Source organism: Mastigoproctus giganteus, chromosome 4 (genome assembly GCF_048544385.1).
Source record: "Mastigoproctus giganteus isolate SK-2022 chromosome 4, ASM4854438v1, whole genome shotgun sequence".
In the NCBI taxonomy this organism is placed as follows: domain Eukaryota; kingdom Metazoa; phylum Arthropoda; class Arachnida; order Uropygi; family Thelyphonidae; genus Mastigoproctus; species Mastigoproctus giganteus.
Window position 1 is genome coordinate 126,429,379 of NC_143578.1, and position 18,668 is coordinate 126,448,046.

Here is an 18,668-nt window from a genome sequence, read left to right on the forward strand (position 1 = left end):
CCTGATATGCCTTTCCATAGTGTCCCACAAGTGCACTATGGGATTGATATCGGGGGAGTTCGGAGGCCAATCGATATGCTGGAAGTCAGAACTGTGTTCCTCAAACCATTCCTGCACATCAAGTGCCCGATGGCTCAGTGCATTGTCATCTTGGAAGACACCATCACCATTCAGGGAAAAGTGTAACATAGCGGGGTATATACAGTCAGCAAGCAGTTGACAATAGCAGAGACCAGTGATACGTTGTTCCACATGCACCAGGAGTCCAAGTTCCTGCCAGTGAAACATGCCCCACACCATATAACCGCCTCCACCGGCCTGCACTTTTGATACCATGCATGATGGACGAAGAGCCTCATGTTGATGCCAAATCCATACAGGACCATCCATAGTGTTGAGTAAATAACGTGACTCATCCAACCAGCACACCTTCTTCCAGTCTTCTAACATCCAACTTACATGCCCTTTGCAACAGGAGTCTTTTATACCAATGAACCTTGGTTAGGAGAGGATGACATAGGGGCAGTCTGCTGGTATAGTCCATACGTGCGAGCATGCAACACATGGTCATGTCAGATATTGTTCTGGGTTGGCCCATGTTGTATTGGGTAGTCAACTCTTCAACAGTGGCGTGCCTGTACGAGTCAGCGGACCCAGCGCTCACCTCTAACATCAACCTTTCACTGACCTTTGCAGTTTTGCTGTCGAGTCGTTGTTTGACTATTTTGACGGCAGTTATGGTACACTTTAACAACGGTGGCTCTCGAACACCATACCAGTTCAGCCGTTAGGGAAATCGAGGCACCAGCTTGTCGAGCTCCCATAATCTCTCCTTTATCAAAGTCCGATAAATGCTTCCTTTTTACTCATTACGCTCGGAATTTTACTGCCTACTGAACCACTGACACCTTATCTATGCTATGTAGGTCGACTAACTGCACACTCTCGTACCTTACGTGGTCAAAGGGTTGCATTCAGTTTTCATAGGGTGGTCATAATTCAGTGATCATTCAGTGTGTGTGTGTGTGCGCGTGTGTGTGAATGTACCTAACAAAAAAGTAATTCAGATGAATAGTTAATTAAAAAATAAGTGAATTTGAATATGACATGTCAGTTTGGTTCACACTTTTACATTTTGCTTCTTTTTTTTTGAAACAATACTATATTGTATTTCACTGTTTTATTGCAGTTACTTTTACAATAAATTTACAGTTGATTAAATTTTAATCAACCTTCTTCAAGTTTGTAATAAACAGGTCAACTATGTTTAGAGAGAGAGAGAGACACATACATGTATAACTGCTGGCATCCTGCTTAGTAGGGCAAAGTAAACGGACAGTGATCAACCAGTCACAGTTTTAATGTGGGTTTAGCCAAAAGCAAAGCAGAATAGTGGCTGAAGAAGCTAAATACTACGAAAGTGAGGTATATGTTTTATATGCAATCTCAATGAAGTTACATATTATAAGTTTCTCAAAAAAAAAAAAAAAAAGTAAAAGGTGCAATGATATTATAAATTAAAGCTATTTGATTTGATTGGAATATATAAAGTTAGGATGGCTATCTTGTCCATTAATACCTTTTAGCGGCCAGTAGAAGTTACAATGCTGCAATAGTCTAAATCCTCACGACAGAATAAACTTTGCCTTCATAATAAATTGCTCTGATATTGCACTGCTTTCAGAAAAGCAATCTCCAAACAGTTAATCTGAAATTTATTTGAAAGATGAGACTACTATGAGAGCCTCTTTCAGGACTGCTTGGTCCTTCATCAGATAGCAGGTGGTATTCAGTTACAATAATTAGACAAGACAAAATACAAAGGATGCCTGCACCAACACTCAAAAACATGTTTCAACATCTGCAATAGCACTGACAAACCTTCATGATAATGCTCAAATTTTCATTCCAAATTCACAATCTCAAAATTTCTGTAATTTTCTGTATGCTATTTATTTTATATTTCATGCAGCTATTATTTCAATGTTACTGCATAAATACTATTACAATTAGGCAATAAAATTACAGCCATATGAAAGGACTATTTTGTTTCTTTGTATGTTTTTGCAGCTAAGATGATTTAAACTGCCTAGTCAAAAAAACAATATTACTGCTCAGTGCTGAACAAACATTGCCTTCACAACACTTTGCTGTGGTATTGCACTATTTTTAAAGAAATTACATCACCAGGTGGTTGTTAATGATGACAAGAACTTTCAGGAGTTACAGATTCCTCTCATACAGAATTTGGTTTGTTTTAAATAAATGGCAGAAACCTTTTGATGATGCTCATTTTACAGTAGTACAATATCGGGTAGCGATAGGCATAACCAAAATAATCACTTATGGCATTTTCATAATCAATTGATATATGATATCAGTGTTTAGATACACCACAGATAACTCTTAAGAAACTACAAAGTAGCTGTGGGCGGAATCATTTGCTCTTTTTCATATTGTGCTCTGCCTTCACGACCAGTTGCCATGATATTGCACTACCTCGAATAAGTAACGCTTCACTGATAGAGAAGACTATTGTTACTTATTCTCAGTTGAGTACCACCACCCAGACAGCACTGTTTTATGGCTATTGGCCAATCATCAGTGGGTGGGCAGGTACCCTGGTAGTGCAGACATGACGACCCAGTTGTGAAGTTAATCACACAATATGAGAGATGCCAATAGGTTTGTTTGTTATTTGGTTTTTAGGAGCATTAGCAACTAAGGCCATATTGCTCCGGGATATGCGGTGGTCATTCCCTGACCTTTCCGCATCCTCCGTATTTGGTGGTGACGGGCTCGAACCCTGGTCTAATCAAGAAGCATGTGCTACGCACTGCTGCTCCTTCCCACCTGGCTACGGAGGCGCCCATGCCAATAGGTGTAGATGTCAATATTTAAAATAAATATATGCACAAGGCATAGTACTTTAAGAGTTTGGTATCTATATATGATATCGGTGTTTAGATACACCATAGATAACTCTTAAGAAACTACAAAGTAGTTGTTGGCGGCATCATTTGCTCTTTCTCATATTGTGCTCTGCCTTCACGAAGAGTTGCCATGATATTGCACTACCTCGAATAAGTAACGCTTCACTGATAGAGATGATAACGCTTCACTTCTCTCTCAGTGAAGCGTTACTTATTCGAGGTAGTGCAATATCATGGCAACTCGTCGTGAAGGCAGAGCACAATATGAGAAAGAGCAAATGATGCCGCCAACAACTACTTTGTAGTTTCTTAGGAGTTATCTATGGTGTATCTAAACACCGATATCATATATAGATACCAAACCCTTAAAGTATTATGCCTTGTGCATTTATTTATTTTAAATATTGACATCTACACCTATTGGCATCTCTCATATTGTGTGATTAACTTCACAACTGGGTCGTCATGTCTGCAATACCAGGGTACCTGCCCACCCACCGATGATCGGCCAATAGCCATGAAACAGAGCTGTCTAGAGGCTAGTTTGTGAACTGTTTCGTTCATTGGGGTTCTACTCATTCTGAAGGTTGAGGAAAGCGTCCGATCGTATCAAGAGGTTAGCGGCGGTCCTTTCAGCTGAGGTTACCCCCTTTGTGGGGAACCTCCTTTCGGAGGGTAGTAAGTGATTGATTTTCTTTTGTTTTACATTTCTGTGAAATTTATTTCTGCCAAGTTAGATATTTTTTTTCTCGTTTTGCTGGTGTCAGGCAGGACACGGGATTTTTTATCTATTCATTTTCCTTAAGGAACCGAGATTAATTATGGCACAGTTCTTTTTTAGAGAAAGAACAGTGGAGTTTCAGACTACAGAGGTTTGTCCAATTAGAGAAGTAATGCGAGGAGTGACTCAGGTTGTTTCGGTTCACGAGATAAAAGGATTAACTCCATTACCGAGGCAGAAATATCAGTTGGTCTTGAAAACAATAGAGGCAAGAGAAAAGGTTTTGAAAGGGTTTTCCATTAGAAACGTAATGATCAAACCTGTGCAAAATTGGTAACATACGCAAAGTGGTTACTATTGACAGGTTTCCGGTAGAAATGTCTAATAGTCCTGTCGAGAGCTTTTTTAACAAGTTTGGTAAAGTTGTTAAGATTCAGAGGAAAGAATATGAGGAATGGCCAGGTGTAGAAACAGGTACGGTGCAAATTCATATTGACATGAAAACGCCCGTGCCAACCATCATCGATTTGATGGGTCATCATCATCATCATCATCAGCCATTTTCAATCCACTGCAGGATGAAGGCCTCTCCAGCAACTTTCCAGTTCCTTCTGTTTTGAGCACTGGTCATCCATTTACTACTCAAAAACTCAAGAATTTCATCTATCCATCTCCGCCTTTGTCTTCCAGGTTTTCTTCTAGCTCCTCTTGGGTACCATTCTGTTATTTTCTTAGTCCATCTGTCATCATGTCTTCAAGCTATGTGTCCTGCCCAAGACCATTTTAGTTCTTTAGTTTTGATAAGAATGTCCTTTACTTGATTTTGCTGCCTAATCCATGTGTTTCTCTTCTTATCTAACAGTCTGATTCCCAATATAATTCGTTCCATTCTTCGCTGTGTAGTTCTTAGCTTCTCTTCCATTCTTTTAGTGAGTGCCCAAGTTTCACTTCCATAAGTCATGGTGGGGAGTATACATTGATTCATTATTTTACGTTTCAGACAAACTGGGATATTGCTCTTCAGTATGTGACTATATTTCCTGAATGCTATCCATCCAAAATTTATTCTTCTCTTGACTTCCAGCCATTTATCATTATTACAGCTAATAACTTGTCCCAGATAAGTATATGACTCCACCTTTTCAATTACTGCTCCTTCAATCATTATTTCCCTTTCCGTGGCATACTTGTTCATCATTACTTTTGTTTTAGCCATATTCATCTTTAGTCCAAAATCCTTACTAACTGTGCATAACTGATTAAGATTTTCCTCTAATTCTTTCGGATCGTGGCTTATGACCACAATGTCATCTGCAAATCGTAAATGGTTTAGGTACTCTCCGTTCACATTGACTCCTTTCTGCGACCATTCTAATCTTCTGAAAGCTTCCTCAAGGGCAGCAGTAAACAGCTTCGGAGATATTGTGTCTCCTTGTCGAACTCCTTTCTCGATTTTAAATTTGCTACTGTCTTTGTCTAGTCTAATAAAGGATGTAGCACTCTCATATATTTTCTTCAAAATCATAATATATGGAGTATCTATGCCTTGTCTTTCCAGTGCCTGAAACATTGCCTTATGCTGTATGGAGTCAAATGCCTTTTCATAATCCACAAATGCCAGGCATAATGGTGTTTTATATTCATTTGCTTTCTCCATTAGCTGTGATATTACGTGAAGGTGATCCATAGTTGAGAATCCTGTCCTAAAGCCAGCTTGCTCTTTCGGTTGATTCTCATCAAGTATTCTTTCTAATCTGTTAGTAATGACCCTTGTGAACAACTTGTAGATATGGGATAACAAGCTAATTGGTCTATAATTTCCAATTTCTGATTTATCTCCTTTCTTATGCAGCAAAACTATGATTGCATTATTCCACTGCTTAGGCATCGCACCTTTTCTAATGCACTTTGTGAAGAGCCTTGCCAGTATTTGTGTTATGACACTTCCTCCCAATTTTAACAACTCTACAGTAACTTCATCTTCCCCCGGGGCTTTCCGATTCTTCATTTTCTTCAATGCATGTTCTACCTCATCAGGAAGAATATCGGGTATGTCGTATGTGTTGCTACTTTGCAATCCATCTTCCCCACTGCTGGTATCATTCCCTCGCTCCTTGTATAACTCTTTATAGTAGTCTTCTGCTATTTGAATTATGCCTTCTCTGCTGTTTATAAGTACCCATCGCTATTCTTCAGTTTCAGTATCATTTGTCTTTCTGTATTACTGCTCATGGCTGCTGATTTAAATCCTTTGTTTTCCCTTAATGCTTGTTCTACTTTTCTTGTGTTAAATCTTCTTATGTCCTCTCTGAGTCTCTTTCTAATGGCTTTGCATAACTCAGTATACTCAATTTTCTCCCTGTCAGTGTTTTTCTTGCTCTTCATTTGTCGTCTTTGGTTCATCATGACAAGTGTTTCTTGACTAATTTTTTCTTCTTTGGATTTCTGTTTCCCTATAGGTTTCTTGGGCTTTATCACTTTCAAAAAGTTGTAATATTCCTCGTCGATATCTTGGTCCTCAGCAGTCCGCAGAAGCTCATACTTGTTCTTAAGTTCCAGTACATACTGCTTTTTCTCCTCTTCTGTTATCTCAAAGACCTTTGTATTATTTACTCGAGTCAGTTTTTTCCTTTCCTACATCTATATCAAGCGTACATCTTACCATTCTGTGATCACTTCCAACATTTACCTTATTCAGGACGGTAACATCAGTCACAATATATCTTCTGTTAGTGAGGATGAAGTCGATTTCATTAGTTGTTAATCCATTTGGACTCTTCCATGTCCACTTTCTGTTCACCCTTTTCTTGAAAAAAGTGTTCATTACTGACATTCCTTGAGATTCTGCAAATTCCACAAGTCTTTCACCTCTTTTATTTCTTTCACCAATTCCAAAATTTCCTATAGTTCCTCTTTCTGCGCTGTTTTGCCTTTTTCCAACCTTAGCATTGAAGTCCCCCATAATAATAGTGTAATGGGTTTTCTGCTCATCTAGAAGACTCTCAATTTCAGTGTACATTTCTTCAACCTCTTCATCATCATGGCTCGATGTTGGTGCATAAATCATTATAATCTTTAGCTTGTACCTCTTAGAAATCTTGAGTATTAGTCTTGACACCCTTGGTGATGTACTTTTGAATTCCAAAATGTTGTTTTTAAAATCTTTATGGACCAGAAACCCAACTCCACCTTCACTCCTTTCACTGTTTCCATTGGTGTACAGCAGATTTCCACTTGATAAACTTATAAGTGATTCATTTCTTCTTCTTGTTTCAGCCAAACCGATGATATTCCAATTCACATTTTCTAATTCCTTTTCCAGTTCTAATATCCTGTCTTCACCGATGAGGGATCGTACGTTATAACAGGCTAAGTTCAATTTCCGTGCATGGCAGCCTGGTCGTACCCAGAGATTCTTAGCACCCTCTGCTTCCACTCTGATCCTCTCGCTGCCGTAAGAGGGAGAGTGAAAGCTGCTGGGGACTGAGGGCCATTTGTATTGTTGTGCTCTCATTGCTGGAGGGTTTGGTCTTTTCCTCTTCACGCTGACCAGGCGTCTTGAAGAGAACCACTCTACACGTTCGTTGCCACCTAAGTGACGTAACAGGGCTTACCATCGAGAAGGTGTGCATGAGTGGATTTTAGGGAGGCAGGCCAACCGGACTTCTCCTAAATCTTCTGTAATAGAGAGATATTGGATCCATCAGTGTTTTAGGCTGAGTGTCTGATAACACACAGGATACCTGTTCCCCTCTAAGCCCCACAGGATACCTGTTCCCCTCTAAGCCTAATGGGTCATAGGTTATTAATAAATTACCCAGGAGTTCAGAAAGTTTGTTTGAGGTGTGGAGGTAAAGACCACTTGGGAGCAGAATGCCAAAAATCACGTTGCTTTAACTGTAATGGCACCGGTCACATTACGGCCAACTGCCTTAAAAATTGTAAAAAATGTGGAGCTTCCACGCATAAATTCATTCAATGCCCGGAACGCACGTTTGCCGAAAGAGTTGCTGGTGGGGGAGGACAGCAGCAAGCGAGCGAGCCGCCAAAAGATATACCGAACGCGGAAACTATAGTAGTGCAGAGGGGTGAGACGCAGGTTAAAGAAATCACACCAACTTTTACAATAGCGTACGATATATCGGAACACGCGGAACAAACCGAGGATATGGAAGCGGACAATATAGTACCAAATGTACATAAGCGGAGGGAGACGGAAGAAATAAGCGGTAAAAGTAAAAGAGCAAAAGGGGGAACAGAGGAAATTCAAGAAGAGACCGAAACAAAAAAATTAGAGGGGGAAGAGGTATCAATTTTGTCAGGCGGTAAGAAAGATTGCAAAGCACTTTCGGGGTCTGATTCGGATTCAGATGGCATACACACGAGGGAATACAAAGGAATAGAATGGTTAAATGTAGTAGGAAACACAAAAGAATACAGGGAATATAGGCAAAGTTTGGCGGAAATTGTTAAAACTCGAGGAGAACCGAATTTTCTTTGGAATGAAAACGAGGAGGGTCAGGCAGTGAATATTCAATTCAGTTGGGGTGATTTCGTTATTTCCAATATTAAAAACAAGAATGTTGGAGATCTCGCTGTGTTGCTCACCAGTAACAAACTAAAGTTAAATGCCGAACATAGGAATATCTTAGAAGTTATAGTAAAGTTCTGCTCATAATGTCCGGAATAACATTTATGTCGTTAAACGTACAGGGTCTGAGAGCGATTAACAAACAAAGGATGATATGGCAAATTATGATGAACATGGGGGTGAAGATTTGGTTCCTACAAGAAACCCACTTCGCAAGTTTAGCAGACATCCAGCAGTTTCAAAACAGATACCGGTTGTTAGGATTTTGGAGTTTTGGGACAAATCGATCCACAGGGGCGGGAACAGTAGTGGTTCCTCCAATTTTAGGGACTGTACGACTGGCGGGTAGGGATACAGAAGGTCGGGTTGTGGCAGTGGATTGGAGTTATGGGGGGCGCACAATTAGACTAATCTGTGTCTATGGTCCAAATTCCACTTTAGAAAGGAAAACTCTGTTTCAGGGGCTGGGAAACTATATGAGGGGGGTGCAGTGGGTTATAATGGCAGGGGACTGGAACTGCGTTCCTGACCCCATTATAGATAAAATTCTGGCGGGTGCCCCGCAGTATGGTACAGGGGGGGTTCGCGAATTAATCGAGGTTTGTACTAAATCGGACTTGGTAGACGTCTGGAGGGAAAAAAATCCGGGGAAACGAGCGGCCACGAGAATAGCCAATAATATAGGAACTAGGATAGATCGCATTTATGCAACAAGTCAGTTGAAGGATAAGATAACAATGATACGGCATGTGAATTTTGCGGGAGGTCGACAAGTTTCAGATCACATGGCAGTAATGTGAAAGAGAGATTTATATACGAACGTTAGTCTGGGAAAAGGCTATTGGAAGCTCAACCCAGCAGTTCTGGAGAGAGAGGACTGGGACTTTACAACAGTTGTTAAACAGATAATAGAGCAAGGTGGAAATGAGTGGGAAATGTGGGCGAAAATAAAAGAAAGTGCTAAATCATTTTATTATTCCAAAATTAAGGAAAGAAACGAACAACGCAGAAATAGACTGAAAGATCTCTTCCAAGAAAAAAGAATTTACCAACGGTGCGGGGAAGAAAGGGCAACAGTAGAAGTACAAGCAATTATTGACGGTATAATATTGGCAGCAGAGAAAGAAAAAGCGCGAAAAATACAGCTGAAATTTAGGGAAGCTGATACTCCTTCAGCTGCGTTTTACCAAAGAAGACTAAGGCTAAATAATTTAGCCAAAACGGTTCAGGAAATTAAAGACGATGACAACACACATTCAACAACGTCAACTATTATGAATAGTTTTGTAAATTACTATGAAAAAGAGTTTGCTTTGCAGAAAAAAGAGAGAGACAACTCCATTTGGGCGATTGGACAATTCACTCCCGAGCAAAAAGCATTACAGGACAGGGAAATAATTATGGGCGATCTAACTGTGGCTCTAAAATCATGTAAATTACGACGTGCGCCGGGACCGGATGGTTTGGCAGTAGAATTTTATAAGAAATTTTGGAACTTGTTAGCGCCTATTCTTTTGGCCGTCTTTAACAATTTTTTTCAGGAAGGGGTTGTACCCGAAGGCTTTTTAAGTGCCTATACTACTTTCATTCCGAAGCATGGACGGGATTTAACGAAAATTGCTAACTGGCGACCTATAACGTTGGCTAATTGTGACTACAAAATATTTGCAAAGATTTTGACAACTAAGTTAAAATGCGACGTAACCCAGGTAGTTAAAAGCACGCAGTGCTTCGGTATACCGGGGAGGCGGATAGAACATAACCTTTGGCTATTAAAAGATATATTAGAATATCGGAAACGGAAAAGTTACAATTTAGCGTTAGTGGCAATTGACCTAGAAAAGGCTTTCGATAGAATCGACCACGACTACCTTTTCTCTATAATTAAAGATACGAACATAGGATCTCAGTTGTTTACGGTTCTCAGAAATCTATATACACATAGTAACACATGACTTTTGATAAATGGAGAAATCTCGAAAAACATTAAAATTGAAAGGGGAGTTAAACAAGGATGTCCGCTTAGTCCTTTATTATTTATGTTAGCTCTAGAACCACTACTGGGAAGAATAGACAGAACTGAGGCCATTCAGGGGATACCGTTGCCACAGCCGGCAGAGCAGTGTAAATGTATAGCATATGCGGATGATGTTACCGTCACCCTCACTACGAGTTATGCGGTGGAAGAATTTATGTCACTCGTTACTTCTTTTGGTAAGAAGTCGGGGTTAAATATAAACGAAGATAAAACTAGGATAAAATTGTTAGGGGAATGGGTACATCGCCCTTTACCACAACGAGAAGTGGAGTCAGATAAATCGATCCAAATATTGGGAGTTCCGTTTAGAGAGAGTCCCATGCTACCTATAGGAGGACTTACCACAAAAATACGGGAAAGTTTAAAAGAGTGGGAAGTGGGACAATTTTCTTTTGAGAACAAATCCATTATCGTTAAGACCGTAATTCTTCCTATAATCTTATACACGGTGTTTATAACAGGAATCACAGCTAGGACAATGAGACGATTTTACGTTCCAACATTTCAGTTTCTATGGGGAGGAAAACGGCAAGAGATAGCGCAGAAATTTTTATTTTTAACGTGGGAAGAGGGGGGAATAAGTATTCCAAAAATTAATTTGAGGTGTAGCTGTAAGAGACTGCTGGATGTGGCTAACATGGTGCAATCTAACCATTTAGTAGCAGTACTGATAAAATATTTTATGGGATTTAATACAGCCTTAATTAAAGGAGGCACTTATCTAGGGCCTAAAGCAGAGACAATTCCTATATATTACAAAAAAATTCGGGATATGTGCACGCAGTTCAGGGAGAAAGATATAGATCCTTTTAAGGGTGGTTTAAAACATCTCTACTGGGCACTGTTTAACTCGGAAAATCCAGAAAAACCAAATTTAGGAAACCTTAATGCGCAGTTGTTTTTTAAAAATCTAAAAATTGGCGGAAACTACCTATCACGTATTGATTTTTCGTGGAGGGTTGGTTATGGAAATATACCAGTGAACGATATCACGTATAGATTTAGTCAGACAGGCAACAGATTATGGGAATTTTGTACCGAAAATGAAAGTGTACCATTTATTTTATTACTGTCGATTCGCGCAGGAAGTTTGGAAGAGAATTTGTCGATTTTTGAGGATAAGACAGTTCACGCTGGAGGAGGTAATTTACTTGCAATTCAATCATCCCTTGGGCAAGAAAAAAATGTTCACTATATTTTTAATTACAGAGGCAAAATATCATGTGTGGACGCTCCGAAAACGGAAAAGGTTTGGGACCTTCAGGGGATCTCTTTGGGACTTGAAACAAACAATGTCTGCTTCCATGCAAAGGTTTTTACAGTTGGAAAAATGGCGTTTAGGGTCTGATAAGTTTCTGAAAAGGTGGGGAGAGCCACCTCTTCTGTGCAGTTTGGTTGGAGATGAGGTTCATCTAAAGTACTGGTTTTAGTAATTTTAGAGAGAGAGGAGAAAAAAAAAAAAAAAAAGCAGCACCTGGGTTTTTATTTTTTTCGTCTATTACAAAATTCAGTTTTCTTGAAAAAAAATCTAGATGTCTTAGGTTCTCATCAAAACCAGTTCCATGATATAGGTTTCAATTTTATAACTCAAAATTTGTTTGGTTAAATAGACCTGGTCCAATGGATTTTTTCACACTTAATTCATAATAGCTGTGAAATGATCGTCTAAATTTAGAATTTTTATGATTTAGATTTGAATTTTATAATTCATTTGTTTGGTTTAATAGATTTGGTCCAATGGGTTTTTTTTCACATTAAATTCACAATAGCCATGAAACAGTGCTGTCTGGGTGGTGGTACTCAACTGAGAATAAGTAACAATAGTCTTCTCTATCAGTGAAGCGTTACTTATTCGAGGTAGTGCAATATCATGGCAACTCGTCGTGAAGGCAGAGCACAATATGAGAAAGAGCAAATGATGCCACCAACAACTACTTTATAGTTTCTTAAGAGTTATCTATGGTATATCTAAACACCGATATCATATATAGATACCAAACTCTTAAAGTATTATGCCTTGTGCATTTATTTATTTTAAATAATCAATTGAAAAGAGTTGATTAAGAAATCGACAACAAGAAAAGTGAAGAAAAAAATAATAAAAAAAGACAGCGGAAGGATTCAAGCTATATATTCTAAACGCACACATTGTTTTCTTGTCAATTTCATAATTGACTAATTTGCATATTATCAATCATTAATCATTTGATTATACCCATCACTAATATCAGGGCAACTCGAGGTAATTTATTCTGCCATGAGCATTAAGACCATCACATTAACCAGACAGTTTAATCCGTTGCTACAGATCTTCATAAAACTTAAACAACATAATACTCAATTAATTGCAAGAATATTTGCTGATGCTATCAAGGAAGTGTTAGGTGGGTCAGAAAACTGCTAGCTTGACTCACAGACTAAAAGATTAACTCTGCTTAAGGCAGAGGTGAAAGTGATTCAGTAGCTGCAGGCAGAGGCGAAAGTGATTCTTGCACTGCTTCTATTATAATGAGCAGCAGCCTAGAGAGAAAGTTGCTGGGGATTTCAAGAGCTGCTAGAAGTCATCGTGAAACAAGTAAATACATGGGCTGTGTTAGGGTAGCTAAGAATAGGAACAGATGCATGTATACTTGCGTGTACACCAATGCTAAGAGTTTGGTAAATAAATTTGACTAATTTGAGGTTGTTGTTGTTGTTCTTATTTGGTTTTTAGGAGCATTAGCAACTAAGGCCATATTGCTCCGGATATGCGGTGGTCATTCCTTGACCTTTCCACATCCTCCGTATTTGGTGGTGACGGGCTCGAACCCCAGTCTAATCAAGAAGCGTGTGCTACGCACTGCTGCTGCTCCTTCCCACCTGACTACGGAAGCACCTGACAAATTTGAGGTGTTGGTCAAAACATCAAAGGCAGATATTATTGGGATATCGGAGACGTGGTGTCACGCAGATATAAGGAATGCAGAACTGGATTTTGGGAAGTACAATGTGTACAGAAAGGATAAACAGGGTAGGAAGGGAGGAGGGGTTAGTTAAGAAACACAAAATCTAAGAAAGTGTATCCAGTTGACATTGGTGGACAGTGCAACGTTGAGTCAGTTTGGTGTGATATAAACACTGAGAAAGGGAAAATGAGAGTAGTGACTCTGATGAGTACAACAAACAATTGTGCAGAGAAATAGAATGGCCCAGTAAATCAGAATGTCTTCTAATGGGGGATTTTAACTTTAGAGATATTGACTGGAACTTGTGGGTTGGTCACTCGCATGCTAGCAAGACTTTTGTGGATTTGTTGGTGGATTGTTTTCTACAGCAACATTTTCGAGGGGTAATCAGAGGAAGTATTACTCTTGATCTTATTATCAACAGTGATTATTCATGCATGAAGAATTTGCTGATAAAGGAACCACTAGGTGATAGTGATCACAGTGTATTGATATGGGATTTACATAAAGATGTAACTACCATCAAGGTTAAAGGGAAGGGTTTTTGCTTTTGTAAAGGTGACTACAGTGGTCTCAGTTTTTAAATTTTATCAGTGGGATCAACTGATGATATTATCAATGGTGAATTCTAAATGGGAAGCCTTCAAGGAATTAATCTTGAAGGAATTACCAACTAAGAAATACTGTTCAAGGTTCAGTCCTAAATGGATGACAGATGAATTAATGAGGCTCGTGGCAGAGAAGAAAAATGCATGGGATGCAAATAAATTATCAGGTGACGCAGAAGCCTATGGCAGATATAAGCTAATCTGTAATCAAGTCACACAGGAGGTTATGTAGGCAAAGGCAGATTACGAGAAATATTTGGCAAAGGATGCAAAGAAAAACAGCAAAGAGTTCTTTACTTATAACTCTAGAAGGAAAGGGATGAATCAGATTGGTCCACTGAACATAGATTGTTCGACTATTGATGATCTGATAAACTGAATGAGTATTTTGCATCTACATTCAAAGGAGTGAATAACTCCTCATCTACATGAGGAGTTATTCAAGGAGGGGAATGCCAGAAGTTTATCAAACTCAAACAGGGAGTTAAATGATTTGTAATAACTGAGAGCAACGTGGAGGAGAAATTGTTAAACATAAGAAAGACACCTGGGGTGGATGGGATAATTATGGCTAAGGGTTTGCAGTAAGCAAACCCTTAGCCATAATTATGAGAGCATCCTTGGAATCGGGAAATCCCCACGAACTGGGGATGTGCAAATGTATCTCCAATTTACAAAGGGTGACACAAGAAATTAGGGACCTATTAGTTTGACTTCTGTTCCAGGGAAAATATTGGAGTCACTGATTAAAGAAGAATTGCAGGATCATCTAGATAAGACCGCAGTAATAATTCAGACAGAGTATGGGTTTGTTAAGTGGAAGTCTTGTCTGACCAATTTGATTGGATACTATGATGTGATCACAAAGGAAGTGGATGCAAAAAATAATTTTGATATCATATACTTGGATTTCAGGAACGCTTTTGATACTGTTGCACAGGGAAGACTACTGTACAACTTGGAGAAGTATGGCATTAAGAGCAAGTTGCTGCAATAGATAAAGGGGTGGTTGAGTGGAAGATAGCAGAGTGCTAATAAATGGACACTGCTCTAGATGGACTAATGTTATTAGTGGAGTCCTCCAGGGTTCGGTGCTAGACCCACTGCTATTTTGTGTATTAACAATGATATCGATGAAGGTAAAAAAAAAAAAAAAACAGGCTTAATGTCTAAGTTTGCAGTAATACAAAGGTTGGCAGGGTTGTTAATGACACTAAAGACAGCATGCTACTGCAACAGGATCTAGAAATGTTAGGCAGATGGGCTGAGAAGTGGCAACTGAAGTTTAACATTCACATATGCAAAGTACTGCATATGGGTAGCAGTAACCCATGAGAAATGTACCAACTGTGTGGTACTACACTCAGGCGGTGGAGAATGAAAAAGACCTGGGGGTAATTGTGCAATCAGATATGAAGTTCTCTGAGCAGTGCAGATGGGGTGCCAGAGCAGGTCATGGAGTTTTGTCAGTGATATATAGGAGTTTTGCTAGCAGAGACAAGGAGGTGATTATCCCATGTATCAGGCAATGGTCAGGCCACACCTTGAGTACTGCGTACAGGTCTGGAGACCTCATTTTAGGATGGATGTAGTGTTGCTAGAACGAGTACAGAGAAGGGCAACACGATTGGTGAGAGGAACAAAGGGGTGCGCTTATGAAGAAAGGCTTAAGTTCTGCAAGTTACAGCATCTGGAGACTAGGCTCCTGTGAGTTGATCTGATTGAGGTGTATAAAGCCATGAATGGTTTGAGCAGGCTCAATGCTGATGGGATACTTCCATTTGCTGAGACTAAGGACCTGAGGGGGTATAGATTCAAATTGAGGAAAGGCAGTTGTAGAATAGATGTGCAGAAGTTTTCCTTTAGCCAGTAGGTAGTTGATTACTGAAATAGACTTCCATCTGTTGTTGTGAAAGTTGGTAAATTAAATAAATTTAGGTCTGGACTAGACAAACATTTGAAATGACTGGATGGGCAAAATGGGAAGGTTTTTTTTTTTCTCACTGATGCTGTTTAAGCTTGCTTTCTTGCATCATATGTGTCCACTAATGCTAATACTCAATAAGATCAATTAAATTATTAAATTGACACAAATGTGATATTATACATGTTTGTTTGTTTCTTAGATGTTGTTGGTTTACAGATTTATTAGGCGCATTGGCAATTATGGCCACAGTGTGCCATTATTTCTTAGAAATAAATATTTTTGACACCCTTTTTCTGAAATTTATAAAAAACACATGATATTACAGAATATTTTAAAATATAATGTATTCCTTGTTTTTGTAAGTTAGGCACTTATTCCCTAAGAGTAGAATAGATGCCTGAAAATATTTCTTTGGCTGAGGGGTTATTGGCTGTTGGAATAAATACAGACCTAATCTTGTGGAAATTGTAAGTTTCTTACAAATTTAAAAGTCTATACAATTATTTGAAGAAATTAGGTAAATCAAGTGAACAAAGATGCTCCCTATGTCGATGATGCTATGTACACTAGTTTCCTTGCATCATTTATCGATATTAATAGAAGAAGTAGTTTCAACTGGGAGTCTTGATCCTAGGATCTCCACAAAAGATTCTATAAGACCTAAAATCTCTTATCAAATCATTTAGCTCATTTATGCAAATTGCTGCAATTCATATATATTTCCATGCCGGTAAATGCTACTGTCATCATATATTCTGCATTCAGAACCCCCTGATCGTGAAACTGCACTGAATTTCCAGTGAATGTCTGATGATATCGACATAGCTGGTCCATCCATATGTGATAGGTCTTATAGCAAATGGTACATTCAGATGGGAATTTTCTTTTTTCCTTTCAGTATTTTTGCTGTAATTTTTTACTTTCAGTATTATTGATGGCCTGGTTGATACCCGAACTCCCATAGTATCATTCTTACTGCATCAAACAAACTCAAGAAGACAACTATCTGACAATGCAAACTGCTACCCACCAACCTGTTCAGAGAAGTGAAACTCCTCAAAAGGTGCTCAAAAACATCCTTAATCAGGAAGACCTTGATTCCCTTAGGAAAGTACATGATAAGGGTGTGTGTGTGAAGTGGATGAGGTAATAATTCAGTTAATAACTTGGTTGCTGTCATCTTAGTTGACAGAAACTGAGGCAATGAAGAAGCAGTATAGAAAGTACAATGAAATGACTGAGAATTATCTATATTCGTTTCAGAAATTAAAGGCAGATTTTACTCTATGCAAGTTTATGTAATAAAATCTTCACTATTCTCCATTTCAATTTACCTGCACTCCATACAACTAAAAGAAACACTTGGATCAAAACTATAGATTATGCAACAGAAAACTGGATATTATAACAACAAAAAGGGTTTGTTTTTTTTATCATAATTAGTAATAGAATTTTTCCACATTAATTTATATACTTCATTTGCCTATAGTTCTTTTTTTTTTTTTTTTTTTACTTAAGTACAAATCACGCTTAATTCCAGTAAACCTCAGAACAGCAATGGCAAATTTCTGTTTCGGATATACGCGGAAAGAGAAAACAATAAGTTTCAAGTGCCATTAAAGTCTTTATTATTATTATCTGTATGGTGCAAGGAAGCCTGGGGCTTATGGTGCACCAGCCAAAAAAAAATGATGAATTGCCCCGAGAGAGAGAGAGAGAGAGTGAAAACAAGAGTCAGAAGTAGAAGGGAATCACCAAGAAAGAGAAAAATGATTATATCCAGCTCTGGGTTTGGCACACCCAGGATCCTTACTCACCAGATATGAGCCCCGGGGTTAGATCTTTATTGATATAAAAAAGGTAACATGAAGGCGTTTCGAATAAGAATTTGCTGTTGCATAATTTTGCTCCTAACACATAAAAACAAATTTGTCTTAAAAAAAAAAAATTTTTTTTTTTACACAATGAACAAGAGGTATTGTTCCCAAAATTCCACAGGAGTCACACTTGGAGATGCTATAACTGTGGTATACTTAAAACTCCATTGAACTCAATGGAGTTTTTCCTATTCTCGCCAAATTAAGAACAAAAAAACAACCCCCCCCCCCTACCGCTCGGAAACGGCGAACCTAACAGTATGGTAGTTTCGTCACAGTTGAGAATGTTGATGTAAACTATTCAGGAAACGTGCTATTGGCCTAGAACTACTATCAGAACTAACAAAATCAAAATTACCACTGAAGTCATACCTGGATGCCACTGTAAAGCCAACTTTCGGTAAGCTTTCTTCAGATCTTCAACCGACGCATCCATCGGTTGGCCAAGAACTTCGTAATGGCACTTCATTTTATTTATTTGCCCAATTTTTAACAGTTCCCGACAAACTGACAATCACACTAAAGAAAATTTTGTTTATACATCGTTTCTATGAATGACAGACGGAACTCACTGGCTGAAAGTGAGGACCAAATGTCGAAAACATAAAACCGAAAAAATTAACACCATAGTATGTAATAGATTTACAAAGCTATCGTGAGGTTGCTAGCCTGTTTAATACAAAAAGAAATAAAATAAGTAAACATCTACTCTTCAATAACTTTATTTCAAATATCACACTTCCACCAATACGAAAATACACAATAACAACCACAGACTACTCAGTGGGAACAATTAGCACTTTTTTTTTTTTTTAACAATCGAACAAATAAAAATTAAATTGCCAAAGCCTGGAGCCCAAAGCAAGCCCATATGGCAGGTTGGGTCAGATAATTTTATAAATCTGTGGATTAGGGTATGTTTGGAATAATTAAGTTCCAAAGCAACAAAGGCTATGGGGAATAATAATGCACAAATCAACCATTTACTTGCAGCCAGTCCGAATTAGCACACGTATAACAGGTCTTTT

The 18,668-nt window shown here is 38.6% G+C and overlaps 1 protein-coding gene across 1 annotated transcript in view; it reads right to left on the reverse strand.

Annotated features, from left to right (window-relative positions):
• Positions 1 to 18,291, reverse strand: part of LOC150087048 (dnaJ homolog subfamily C member 21) — a 374,824-nt gene extending 356,533 nt beyond the window's left edge. The window contains exon 1 of the mRNA XM_090372359.1: positions 18,013 to 18,291. Within this exon, the coding sequence (XP_090228485.1) occupies positions 18,013 to 18,109 (97 nt within the window). The 5' untranslated portion in view covers positions 18,110 to 18,291. The remainder of the gene's footprint in view (positions 1 to 18,012) is intronic.
• Between the last annotated feature and the right edge of the window lie 377 nt (positions 18,292 to 18,668).